The sequence below is a fragment of the Mchenga conophoros genome, linkage group LG18, assembly GCF_057382185.1.
Source record: "Mchenga conophoros isolate Kocher_MC1m ecotype Shallow Benthic linkage group LG18, M_conophoros_male_GT1.1, whole genome shotgun sequence".
Classification (NCBI taxonomy): Eukaryota; Metazoa; Chordata; class Actinopteri; order Cichliformes; family Cichlidae; genus Mchenga; species Mchenga conophoros.
The window spans coordinates 36,339,108-36,351,666 of record NC_140543.1 but is presented as its reverse complement, the minus strand read 5'-3'; the positions used below and the strand labels follow the sequence as shown (position 1 = coordinate 36,351,666).

Here is a 12,559-nt window from a genome sequence, read left to right as displayed (position 1 = left end):
AGGCGGGCATGGAAGCTGTGAAAGTGGTGTGAACAGGGTCCAGTGGGCTGGTAATGTGTGCAAAGTCCATCCTGGTTACCTGTTACCATGCTTACATTTCCTGACAAAGCAAAAAGTTCAAGTTGAGCTTTGTGGCTGTTTCTAGTAATAAAGCACCGTATTTAACAAGTACCTGAAGATGGTGCGAGTAAAGTACCAGCTTACAGTAATTCATCCTGAGGTGACCTAGTTCCCTGGTGTCCTCCATTAATGGCTAATGGAAACTACCATTTAACACATGCAAATGTTACAGCCCAGGTGAGCGGGCACAGCTGTGGCCCACTCAGCGGGTCGGTCATTGTTGTTGAATTTACACTTCTGGGATTTCTGAAGTCTGCTTCAGCGGGGCAGTTAATGTCAGGCTGAAGAGGAAGAGGAAGTGTGGCTGGCATTGATCCTAACAGCTGATGTATCTGCAGCTCTGACGGATGAACGTTAGTAACGTGTCTTTGCACCAGGACACTGGGGCCCTGCGACAGCAAAGACGGAGGTAACATTTCAGGACTCAAAGTTTGATGAAATAAGAAGTTATTTTTGCAGCTGCTCAAAGTAACCGTGCAGATAAATATCCGGAGTTCGGGCTTGGATGGATAAAGTAGTGTTGTTGTACAGCTTGACTGTGTCATGGAGAAACTGCTCACGCTTGCTGGATCCGCGGGTTGTTTCAACCACGTGGGTTTCCTGGCTGCCTCGTCGCGCTGTACTTTTGTTTAAAATAATCACTCCCTTTGATCGTCGTGCTGTCTCTGCGCTCTGAATCAAGCGCTAACATCACGAGGTCTGAAGTGTGCGTCACGTGAACAAGGTAACTCTGCGGGCTCCAGCTATTGGCTGAAAGGAGCAAGACGGCTTCCCCATTGGGCAGTTTCTACTACGTCATCTTCACCGGTCTTGTTTACATCTGATTGTGTTTTGTGTGCAGGTTTGTAGCCGGTTAGCTGAAGGTAAGCGGAGGAGCTGCGCTTCTGTATTTACCGGTTACATGTTCAGTCTCCGGTCTTTTCTTCATCTTTGTACCGTAACATGTCCCGGGGTGACTTTTCATTCGCTGCCTGTTGTGTTGTGATGTAAGTGGAGCTGTGCGGCGGTGAAATTCCCCTTCGCCCACTGATGCGCTTCTGTTTCGGTTTTCCTTCCTCTCAGACGCTCCTCCCGGCTTGGCCACATCACCTGATTTCAAGAGGAAACTGGCACCTGAATTAAAGGGACTGACTAGCTGGTTAAGTTGCGACACATGCTGTTACTAAACCGGATGGTAAAACCGTATAAAGGAGATCAGTCGTAAAAAGGGGAACCGAAACGGGGCTGTCGACATTCAGCCTCCTTCCCCCAGACGTGGAAAAAGCTAGCCGAAGCTCCTCTCGTGTAAGCTGGGCTCTGGTCTTCCTCCAGCCGGGATGTCGGACACGGACGGTTCTCTCCCTCTGCTGAAGAGGCTCAGCTACGCGGTGGGGCACTTTCTCAACGACCTGTGTGCCTCCATGTGGTTCACATATCTGCTGGTTTTCTACCACTCGGTGCTGGGATTCCAAAACACGAGTGCAGGTTAGTCCGCGTGTCGTCCTCAGCGCGGCCGGTGTTCCAGATCTACTGGCGTTTAGATCAACTGGCGTTGGTCGAACAGATGTGTGGCAGTCTTGCGTTTCAGGAGCTGCTACCGACAAACCAGCAAAAAAACGCCAAATGTGTCACCTGTGACACTTGTGAGGTTGTCTCAAACACACTCCGTCAGTCTTGATGCTGTTGAACAACAAAATGTTTAAAAATGTGGCGAGTTTACCTGGTGATATCCTCATGCGCGACGCGATCGCGAAAACAGCAAACAAGTAACACCACGCCGATGTTGTTCACGGGACAGCAAGAGTAAACGATCGGGAGACCCTTGTCGTCGTTATCGTTCCCCTCGCACGGTTTATTTCTCCAGTTTCAGCGTTTTTGCTTCACAACTACAGCGAGCAGTTTACTTTGTGCACTAACATGGAGTCGAGTCAACCAGCGCCACCTCTGGCCAAGTGCCACAGCCTACAGCCAGATCAGCCTGTGACACACATCTGCACCACGTTTGAATTCGTGTCATGCACATTTGTACCTTTCAATTGTGTCTGTTTGTGCGTCATGCAAACAAACCTTTGAAATGAATGAAATGATATCATGTATTTATTATCAGCCTACATTTGTACAAAATGCCAAATGACATACACATAAGAATCACCATCCTGATATCAATACTTTTGCCCATACGAAAAATGTCGTGAACACACTAATATTTCACCAGTGTTGTAACATCACATGTCGTTAGCGTAGTCTGCCTGTGTCTTCCCTCTGCAAACAAACATGTTAGAGTTGGTTGTGATATACAGTCTGTATAAGTGTGGTCAATCTAATAAACATTTATAAGGAGATGGCAGTTACTGTGAATGTACAGCAGTTACACAGTGATTAGTAATAAACAGTCAGACAATGACTCTGACAATCTCATTCAATCTTGCAGATTGCACCTTCTGTGGAAAGTGGTACCACACAGTGTGTGTGGACTTCCCTTGTGCAGAAGGCGACTACAAATGTTGTGGGTGCTAAATAAACAGAAAGAAGTGATCCCTGTTGTCTTTGCTTACTGATTGTTGTCAGTGTTGACAATCCACATTGCTGCCATTGCATCTGTCAACATGTTTGTGGGTAGATTTGGATGTACCAGGGGTAAGTGCAGCCACTCAGCCTCTACTCACTGTGATCATAGCAGCAGGTGCAGATGTGTCACAAGTTAATCTAGTAGTGGGCTATGGTCATGTGTTAGTGGTGGGAACAGTCATATCCACTCACTCTCACTGGCTGTTTATTACTAATCACTGTGTAACTGCTGTGAATTCACAGTAACTGCCGTCTCCTTACAAATGTTCATTAGATTAACCACACTTATACAGACTGTATATAACTCCAGCCATGTTGATGAATTGCCTATATTGGCTGGAAATATTCATTTTCAGGGAAAAGACACACGGAGTGTGTTTGAGACAACCTCACAAGTGTCACAGGTGACACATTTGGCATTTTTTTGCTGGTTTGTCGGTAGCAGCTCCTGAAACGCAAGACTGCCACACATCTGTTCGACCAACGCCAGTTGATCTAAACGCCAGTAGATCTAAACGCCAGTTGATCTGGAACACCGGTACTCGCGGGTCATGTTTGCACATCGCCAGGCTTTTTCTCTGACGAGCCTCACAGCAGTGCTGTGGGGGTCATTATGTCACCCAGTGTAACATGTGCTGCTTAACATCTTTAAAGTTTCAGTTCTGACGTCTTCGTGACGCCATCACTGGATGACGTCACGAAGACGTCACCACCACGTGTCACGTCTTTGTCCACACGCGGGAGTTGGATTAGGTCTTTTCCTGAGCCCAGCTGAGCGTGATGAATGGTTTCAATTCAATTTTATTTATCTAGCGCCAAATCACAACAAAAGGCGCTTCATAGGTACAGAGAAAAACCCAACAATCATATGACCCCCTATGAGCAGCACTTTGGCAACAGTGGGAAGGACAAACTCCCTTTTAACAGGAAGAAACCTCCATGCTCAGGGAGGGGCGGGGCCATCTGCTGTGATTGGTTGGGGTGAGAGAAGGAAGACAGGATAAAGACATGCTGTGGAAGAGAGACAGAGGTTAATAACAGATATGATTCAATGCAGAGAGGTCTGTTAACACATAGTGAGTGAGAAAGGTGACTGGAAAGGAAACACCCAATGCATCATGGGAATCCCCGGCAGCCTACGTCTATTGCAGCATAACTAAGGGAGGATTCAGGGTCACCTGGTCCAGCCCTAACTATATGCTTTAGCAAAAAGGAAAGTTTGAAGCCTAATCTTGAAAGTAGAGATAGTGTCTGTCTCCTGAATCCAAACTGGAAGCTGGTTCCACAGAAGAGGAGCCTGAAAACTGAAGGCTCTGCCTCCCATTCTACTTTTAAATACTCTAGGAACAACAAGTAGGCCTGCAGAGCGAGAGCGAAGTGCTCTAATAGGGTGATATGGTACTACAAGGTCATTAAGATAAGATGGGGCCTGATTATTTAAGACCTGTATTTCACTGTCTTTGTCTCTGCACATCCGTCCTCATTTACTGTGAGGACTACTCACAGTTTAACAGTTTAGCTTCAGCGTGCGGTGCTGTAACACCAAGGTGCAGACGGATATAAGTGACTGTGTCCTTGCTGTTGTTGTGTCTGTTCTCAGTGATTGTTGCAGTAGGTCACAGCGTGTCTCCTTTGGTGCAGGTGTGCTTTTGCTGGTCGGGCAGGTAGCCGATGGTATCTGTACGCCTCTTATTGGCTACGAGTCCGACCGAAGCCCCGGCTGTAGAAACTATGGCAAGAGGAAGACGTGGCATTTAGTTGGTAAGTACACAAAGTGAAAGCAGAGCCCTTTGTCTCTCATATATAAATACATCTGTATATGCGCATGGATATGTCTCAGTCAGATAAACCTCTGTGTTCATAGTGTTCAGCAGAGGTTAAGTTTCAACTGCTTTGGTGTTAATGACATTAAATCCATGCGCCATAGAGGGGCGACACTGAGACCCCTGAACAGATGCTGCTGCAGACATTTTCTCCTCCTCTTTAAAGCCTGACTGGCATTCACCATGAAACACCACAATGGGCAGGTCCACTGCAGCACAACCCGCAGCTCTGGTACCAACCAGCCACTACTGTTTATCCTAAAATGAACACGTTAGATCATGCTCAGTTCTTTGTTGCTAACCTATGAGCATGAATAATAGCTGAGATATTTATAAATAATGTCATACGGTCACCGCTGTCATCGTGACAGCACAGAGTGCAGGTTTTAGTCGTCACTGCACATCAATGACTCGGTGTGTGATTCTCTCAGAGGTCATGTGCCCTGAGAGTCATTAAGCTGCGTTTGAGTGACGTCTTCATTTTTGTTTCTTTATTTTTGGGTGTCGTTTTGTTTTAAGATAAGAGATAAGATAAGATAAGCTTTATTAGTCCCACACGTGGGAAATTTGTTTTGTCACAGCAGGAAGTGGACAGTGCAAAAGTTATGAGGCAAAAATTAGAATATAATAAGAATAAATACAGTACACAACTGTACAGAATAGAATAAAATAATATACTATATACAGTAGAATAAAATAGAATAAAAATATACAATAAGATAAAAATAGAATACGAATACAAATACTATATACAACTGAGTAAAAATACAACGATGACAGAAAGGATTATTGCACTTAGTATTATTGCACATGTGTGGATGTGTGTGTTTGATCAGTTAAAGTCTTTGTTGTGGAGTCTGACAGCAGTGGGGAGGAAAGACCTGCGAAATCTCTCCGTCCCACACCGTGGGTGCCGCAGTCTCCCACTGAAGGAGCTGCTCAGTGCTGTCACAGTCTGCTGCATGGGGTGGGAGACGTTGTCCATCAGGGATGACAGCTTAGCCGCCATTCTCCTGTCACTCACCACCTCTAGGGCCTCGTGGACCTGAGACACCAGTCAGTCCTCTGGTCATAGTTACTAACACGTGCTATGGGTAACATACTGTGAGATGCTGTCTGTAGGCAGCATGTGCACAGAGTATGTGTATTCTTATGGCAGTGATAGCCATACTGGGAATAGTGATGTTTTTGAAGATAAGCTGAGTCTTTTCAGTTTTTGCTGAGTGGAAATAAAAGCTGATTGTTTCTGAGCCCAAAACAATCAGCTTAGCCTTTCAGGAGAAACAGTGTTGTGAGCAGATTTACCGCGAAATCTGAAAGCTCTGCTTTTTAGGGTTGGTGTGTAAACTCTCGTGACTACAGACAGAGATCGACGTTCCCACCGTTCCCATTTCAAGTGCATAATCCCAACTATGGTGGCTGCTGGAGACCAAACATCAGAAACATTCAGTTTAGACAAAGTTTGCCTTAAACGCTTCAATCCCACCACAACACACAGAAACACTGCTGGATATGACGTCCCTGGAAAATTAAATCATCTTCATTCAAGTTGGATTTTGTTTAGTTTGATGATAACAGCCGTGAAGTTGTTTATTACTCCAGGACTTTCAGTACATCGACTCGGTTCAGTTAAATGTGAGTGGCTGGTGAGACTTAAAATGCACTTATAAAAATTTAGGGCTAAAGTAAAACATGTGCGTGGATATTGCCCCGTCTCATGACTTTAATTGTTTACCGTGCTATTTTCCAGGAAAGTCTGCCATATGAACCAAAAGGTCAAGGTAGGTTTGCACTGATTAACCACAGTCAGCCTGCTGTGCATGTATACATATACATGGAAAGACTGTGCTCCAACACCTGCCGTGGATTTTATTGATCAGCTTCACATGATACGTTTTAACAACTTAACGCTGTGCAAACAAGAGCCCCGTAGGGAAACAGGCTGAGGCTTGTGCACATTGTTGCCTATTGTGTTACCAAAGCAGCTGTCAAGCAGGAACAAAAGCACAGAACTAAAAGCAGCGGTGCTGAGACGTATGAAAGTTTCCCCAGAGTTCTCGTTGGGCGACTGCGTCATCTGGTTGCCAAGCTGCTGTGCAACATCTGCTGAAATAGTCCTGATGCATGCAGAAGGCAGATGAGGGGAAACCAAACCCCTGTTAGCCACTGAGGTCAGCTGTGAAGAGCTCTGTTCTCATTATGTTCCTCTATGTGCTCATCTGGTACTAGTTAATGGGGAGGGGGTAAATGAAAAACCAATAATACATAGATATGATCCGCGTTGTGTCATCTCTTTGCTTCTGTATGTGTTTACATCCAGGTACACTGAGCGTAGTGCTCTCCTTTGCCTTCATCTTTAACCAGTGTGTGGGCTGCAGCTTCCTCACCCCTCAGTGGGCCAGTCTAATCTACTTCGTCCCATTCATCATCATCTTTCAGTTCGGCTGGGCCGCCACGCAGATCTCTCACCTGTCCCTCATCCCAGAGCTGGTCACTTGTGAGCATGCTAAAGTAGAGCTCACCGCGTACAGGTTAATACACGCGTGCTTTACATGACGAGAATCAAAAGATAGATGCACATCCCAAAGGTTGATGCTGTTCATCTGGATGTTTTCAGTGGCAGAAACTGAAAACATCCAGGAAGTGACCTCACAGCCCAGCGCTCAGTCAGCTGGTTTCAGTCACTGTGCAAATGTCCTGTTTATAAGGTTGAAACCTGCAGTCAGCTGATGAGGATGAAACGTTTCTCCCACTGAAAACATCCAGATGAACAGAATCACCCTTTTCATGTTTCCTCACCTTGAACGTGCATCACGGTGTGAACGTCCACTCTGTGCTTTGTGTGTGGGAGCAGGTACGCGTTCACAGTGATAGCCAACATCACCGTGTATGGAGTGGCTTACCTGCTGTTTCACGTCCAGGCTGGAGAGGATGAAGACCCTGATTCACTGGGACCAGCAGACATCATCATCTTCAGGGTGAGCAGGCTGACGCGTGGGCATAGCTGCGAGCACAGCACGGTGTAGCAGCATCAGAGTGGGGCTGAGAGCTGTTGGAGTTCAAGCCTCTGGCTCTGCCAGCGTACTCTGTAAGACTGTGAATGTAGATGTGTACTGTGGAAAAAACCCAGGATGTAAATGTCTCTTCCTACACTTGTTTTTGCAGAAAGGTGCACGTTTCTATTAGTTTTTATTCAAGCAGAAAATACAGACCCAGGATTCTTGTGTTTGTTGTTAATGTTATGTTTGTGCTTGGTGCTCCCACCTGCAGTTTTCTGTGTACACGAGCAGATCAGGACAGTGGTGAGGTTTCTCTGGGTTTGTGGCAGCTTTGAACACAAACACTGCTGTATATCCTGCTGCTGCACAAACATGCTTCAGCAGAACTTTGTGCAGGGCTGTGACGGGAAGCAGATTCATTATTCACTTGGCTTTCTGTGAGTGCTGCCTCCTCGACGCAGTCACAAGATTAAGAAGCTTTGGGTTGATCATCCAGGTTTCCCTCTGTTCTACAACAAAGCCTCCTTGAACCTAATTACCTTCATTTGCACACAGGAACAGGCAGTAACAGTGTGACAGCAAAGTTGTGTACTTTTCTTTTTTGTATTTATATGGTGACGACTGTACAGACCACATAAAGCCATCAATGATACTTTTGCACTCAGCATATAAAGATGGCGGCCGCGCTGCATCTGGATGATATTTACTGTGTAGATCAGCTTTTAAAGAGGGGAGACGAAGCTCGCCGGCCACAGCAGAAGCTGCCGGGCTGACAGGTGGGACAGAAATGAACAGTCGATAGAAACGGTGATCCCAGGGTTTGATAACTCCGCCCACTCAGGGCAGCAGGAGCTTGTTTGTAGCAGCGATGATGAGGTGTGCCACGCTGTGTGTAATTGCAGAATCTGTCACTAATTGTTTTGGGGATCGGTGTCGTCTTCTCCGTCGTTTTCCACGTGGGAACAAAAGAGAGCAATGGAGCAAGCGAGGAGTCGGAGGAGGCCGAGGGGGAGCGGAGGCCACTGCTGCCGCGCTCCAACACCTTCTCGTCTCTCCTGCAGTGGAAATGCTGGCTGCGACAGCCTTCTTTCTACCAGGTATGGAGCTTTGAATGACTTAAGCACTGACGCCACCTCCACCCGAACCTCTTCAGAATGACGGGAGCAGCTTCCAAGGCTGGGCGGGCGTCAGCGCCCGTTCAGCTTGAGATGTAGGATTTTGATATCGTAGCTGCATCAGCAGACCTGCTCGCTGTGTCTCTGCAGGTGGCCGTGCTCTACATGTCCACCAGGCTGATCGTCAACCTGTCTCAGACGTACATCTCCATGTATCTCATCAACACTCTGGGGCTGCCAAAGGTGACGGGAAATCGTCCAGTTCACCCGTAACACGCTGGGTTGTCGTCACGCGCTCATCTTCTGCTTGTTTTTTCCTCCCAACAGAAGTTCATAGCTACCATCCCATTGGTGATGTACGTGAGCGGCTTCCTGTCCTCCTTTATCATGAAGCCTGTCAGCAAACTCATTGGGAAATGTGTAAGTAAACCAGGTCAGGTTTCTGAAAGCAGCACGAGTGGCTCTGAGGGACTCGCTGCGCTCCTCGCTGTAGAAAACAAAACGTCATATTTGTTCTTGTCAGTCACGCTGACACGATTGCACCACAGAAATGGGGAAGGTGGAGCCTGTGCTGTGTTCACAGTAACAATACTTCATTACTCAGTAACAGGATGTGATTGCTTCTGTATCTGCATCATCAAAAAGGCAGAAGTGGGTCACTGTCATGTGTCTTCTGTCCTCTGATTGGTCCAGCTTACTTACTTCGTGGGCCTGCTGCTGATCATGGCGTTCTCGTATTGGGTGCTGCTGGACGTCACCATGGGTCAGCAGGTATACGGGGCGGCCGTGCTGCTGGGGGCCGGGTCCGCCACCATCCTGGTCATATCGCTCGCCATGACTGCGGAGCTCATTGCAGATCAGACGGTAAGACGTGCGTGAAAGGCCGAGGCGGAGGACGAAGGATCCTGTTGTTTGAGCGAATTTGTGCATCTCTTTGCAGCAAAGCGCAGCGTTCGTGTACGGAGCCATGAGTTTCACTGACAAGCTGGCCAATGGACTGGCAGTGATGATCATTCAGGCCCTGCATCCCTGCCAGTTAGTGCACACGCACACACACACACACGCACACGCGCACACACGCATGCACACACACACACACGCACACACGCGCACACGCACGCGCACACACGCATGCACACACGCGCACACACACACGCACACACACACACACACACGCACACACACACACGCACACGCACACGCACGCGCACACACACACACGCACGCACACACACGCACACACACACACGCACGCACGCACACTAGAATCTGGCAGAGTGTGTGTGTCCTCCATCCTGATGCCTGAGTGTGAACGCTGCACCACTGTGGCCTCTGTGTCTCGGTGACAGTCTGCTGAGAATCATTGAGGTTTTTATTGTTAATTAAAGCAAAATTAAAACCCTTAAAACTGATGTCAGTTAACTAAAACTCTGCAGATGTGATCAGTGTCAGGTTGTAGGACGACTTGGTTACTTGTTCTGATCAACGGCGTCAGATAGAAACAGTAAACATGTCAAACAGTTACATGTGCACACGTCCGGTACTGTGCTGCTAGGACACACACGTGTGTGTGTGTGTGTTTAAAAAGAACCCATCCTGACAGTAAACTCTTCTGTGTGTGTGTGTGTGTGTGTGTGTGTGTGTCTGTGTGTGTGTGTGTGACAGCACTGTGGTGTGCTGTCCTGCCTGTGTGTGGTTCTACCATTACATCATGGTCATCGTAACGGGAGGCGTTTCCATCGTCGCAGCTTTGGCCCTTTGCTCCATCCTCATCTGGCCAATCAAGATCAGAGGGCGTAAGTCTCTCTCTCTCTCTCTCTCTCTCTCTCACACACACACACACACACACACACACACACACACACACACACACACACACACACAGTGTTTCTTGTGCGTCTTCACCTTTTCACTGTGTGTGTTTGCAGGTGCTCTGCCAATCATCTCCAGTGAAGCAAATGGAATCAACTGACAGGGCTCCTCCCACATCATCTCACCACGGGGAACTTTTTCAGGGAACGGCAGGAATCCTGTGGGACTTCCTGACCCGCTGCTGAAACCAAGAAGCTTTCTGTTTTTAAACTGAGATTTGCATCCTTTCATAACCTTGTTTTGTCTTCATTTTCCAACAAACCTCTGGCGTCGGACTACAGGCCAGCAAACACGTGCACAGCTGCACCTGCACTGCTTTAAAGAATTGAGTCGCACAATAAGCTAGTTTGTAATGATTTTTGAGTACAGTGGCTGCAGCTGATTTCCTCTCACCTCTGACCCCCATGATTTTCACTGTGCACATGACAGGCCCGGCTCTGCTGCACTTATTTCCTTTTACTACACGGGGTCAGCCTGAAATTCCCTAAATGTGAATGAAGCCACTACACGGAGTTTGGAAAACGATGAGCAAACAGTTGTGCTCCTTAAACAGACATCAAACATGTTTCACACGTGCACTGTGCAGGAGAGCAGGGCTGGCTGCATGTCGCATTAATGTCCTGGATGACAAAGGGAACCGAGCCCCTGCTCGGAGGAGGACGTGAACGCCGTTCGGTGTCCTCAGCAGTAAAATCTTCCCCAGGTTTCACTAAAAGAGTCATTCCACTACCCCCGCTACCATTGGACACACAAGGCCGTCTGTACAGCGTGCAGGCTGACGGCGAGGAGGATGCAGCACAGACGACACTAATACAAGCGTTTACCTCGAAGACGTTTGACTGGACTCGCTCAGTGACGCAGGTCAGAGGAAGTCCCTGCTGAGCTTCACCGGCTTGTTTCCAGTTGTGCTGTCCTGGAATTTGTCCCTCAAATGTTATGTAAACTGGAATCAAATGGAAGATGAATCACGTTTGTAATTAAGTGAGTTGATGAGCAGAGCTGTGTCTGACATTTAAACGCTTCAAAGGGATCAAATGTATTTGATGTGTGCATAGGAGGGAAGGTGGTGTTGGACCAGAGCTTTGTAACTATCAGCAGGACCTTTTTACTTTGTCTTCTACCTGTGTGATAAATCCTTTATTAAACAGGAGTCATTCCTCTGGTACGTTCTTCTTCTCAGCTGTGAACAGTTGCTACAGACGTCTGTCCCCGAACACAAGCTGGCAGGTTATAATATTCATACAGTATGAAACCGCTGCTTCTAATTACAGCCAGTTTTATGGTCGCAGCAGCAGAGCTGTGACCCCTCGACCGTAACAGAGCTCACTATAACTCAGGGGTGTCCAGCTCCAGGCCTGGAGGGTCCTGCAGGTTTAGATCTGACCCTGGGTCAGCACACCTGAATGTCACAGTTCATTCCCAGGTCTCTGGAGAACTTCAGGACATGTTGAGGTCATTTAGCCATTTAAATCAGCTGTGATGGATCGAGGACACGTCTAAAGCCTGCAGGCCCCCCAGGCCTGGAGCTGGACACTTCTGGTGTAACTACTGATATTGTCACCCACTCCCACTCAGTCTGATTTAAACTTCATCATCACTCACGATGCAACCGGAAACCTGCACCTCCCAACACGTGCAACCACACGCAGCCCGCAACGCCTGAAAGGCGTGGAAGGTCCTACGGGTCATAGATTTCCCACAGTGGAGCAACTCCCCACCAGCTGTGATCATAGCTTTGAGTCTGTCTTCACGTGTCCCAGCACCAAACACACTTATTCACATCACCAACACGGTGCAGCGTGGACCATCGACGAGTGGCACGCACATCCACACACCGTTTCTGCTCTGGCAGCTCCGTATGCTCCGCCCCTCCTCCGCACACGCCCACATCAAAGTGCAACCTGAACTGTTGCTATTCTCATCCCACCTTCACACACACGTATCCTGTTTCTGCTGACCTTCCTTTGTCGTTCTGTCCCTCCACCTCTGCAGAGGCTCCACCCTAAAACCTTTGACTGTAGACCTCAGCACGTCTCGTGTGCCCAGCACTTTCACAAGCGTCTGTGTCCCTGCAGAGCACAGC

At 47.8% G+C, this 12,559-nt stretch overlaps 1 protein-coding gene across 2 annotated transcripts; it reads left to right on the top strand.

Moving 5' to 3' along the window:
• The first annotated feature begins 587 nt into the window (after positions 1 to 587).
• On the top strand, positions 588 to 11,641 carry LOC146554327 (major facilitator superfamily domain-containing protein 12-like). 2 transcript variants are annotated; one of them, XM_085255803.1, is made up of 12 exons: positions 588 to 983; positions 1,183 to 1,584; positions 4,309 to 4,428; positions 6,811 to 7,021; positions 7,345 to 7,468; positions 8,392 to 8,586; positions 8,755 to 8,847; positions 8,932 to 9,024; positions 9,298 to 9,468; positions 9,545 to 9,639; positions 10,270 to 10,400; positions 10,533 to 11,641. In XM_085255803.1, the coding sequence occupies exons 2-12, from the start codon at positions 1,437 to 1,439 to the stop codon at positions 10,574 to 10,576; spliced, it is 1,425 nt and encodes a 474-aa protein (XP_085111929.1). In that variant the 5' UTR covers positions 588 to 983; positions 1,183 to 1,436; the 3' UTR covers positions 10,577 to 11,641. The 2 variants fall into 2 exon arrangements, with proteins under 2 accessions (XP_085111929.1, XP_085111928.1); XM_085255802.1 differs by having other exon boundaries at positions 588 to 1,584.
• Positions 11,642 to 12,559: the final 918 nt, after the last annotated feature.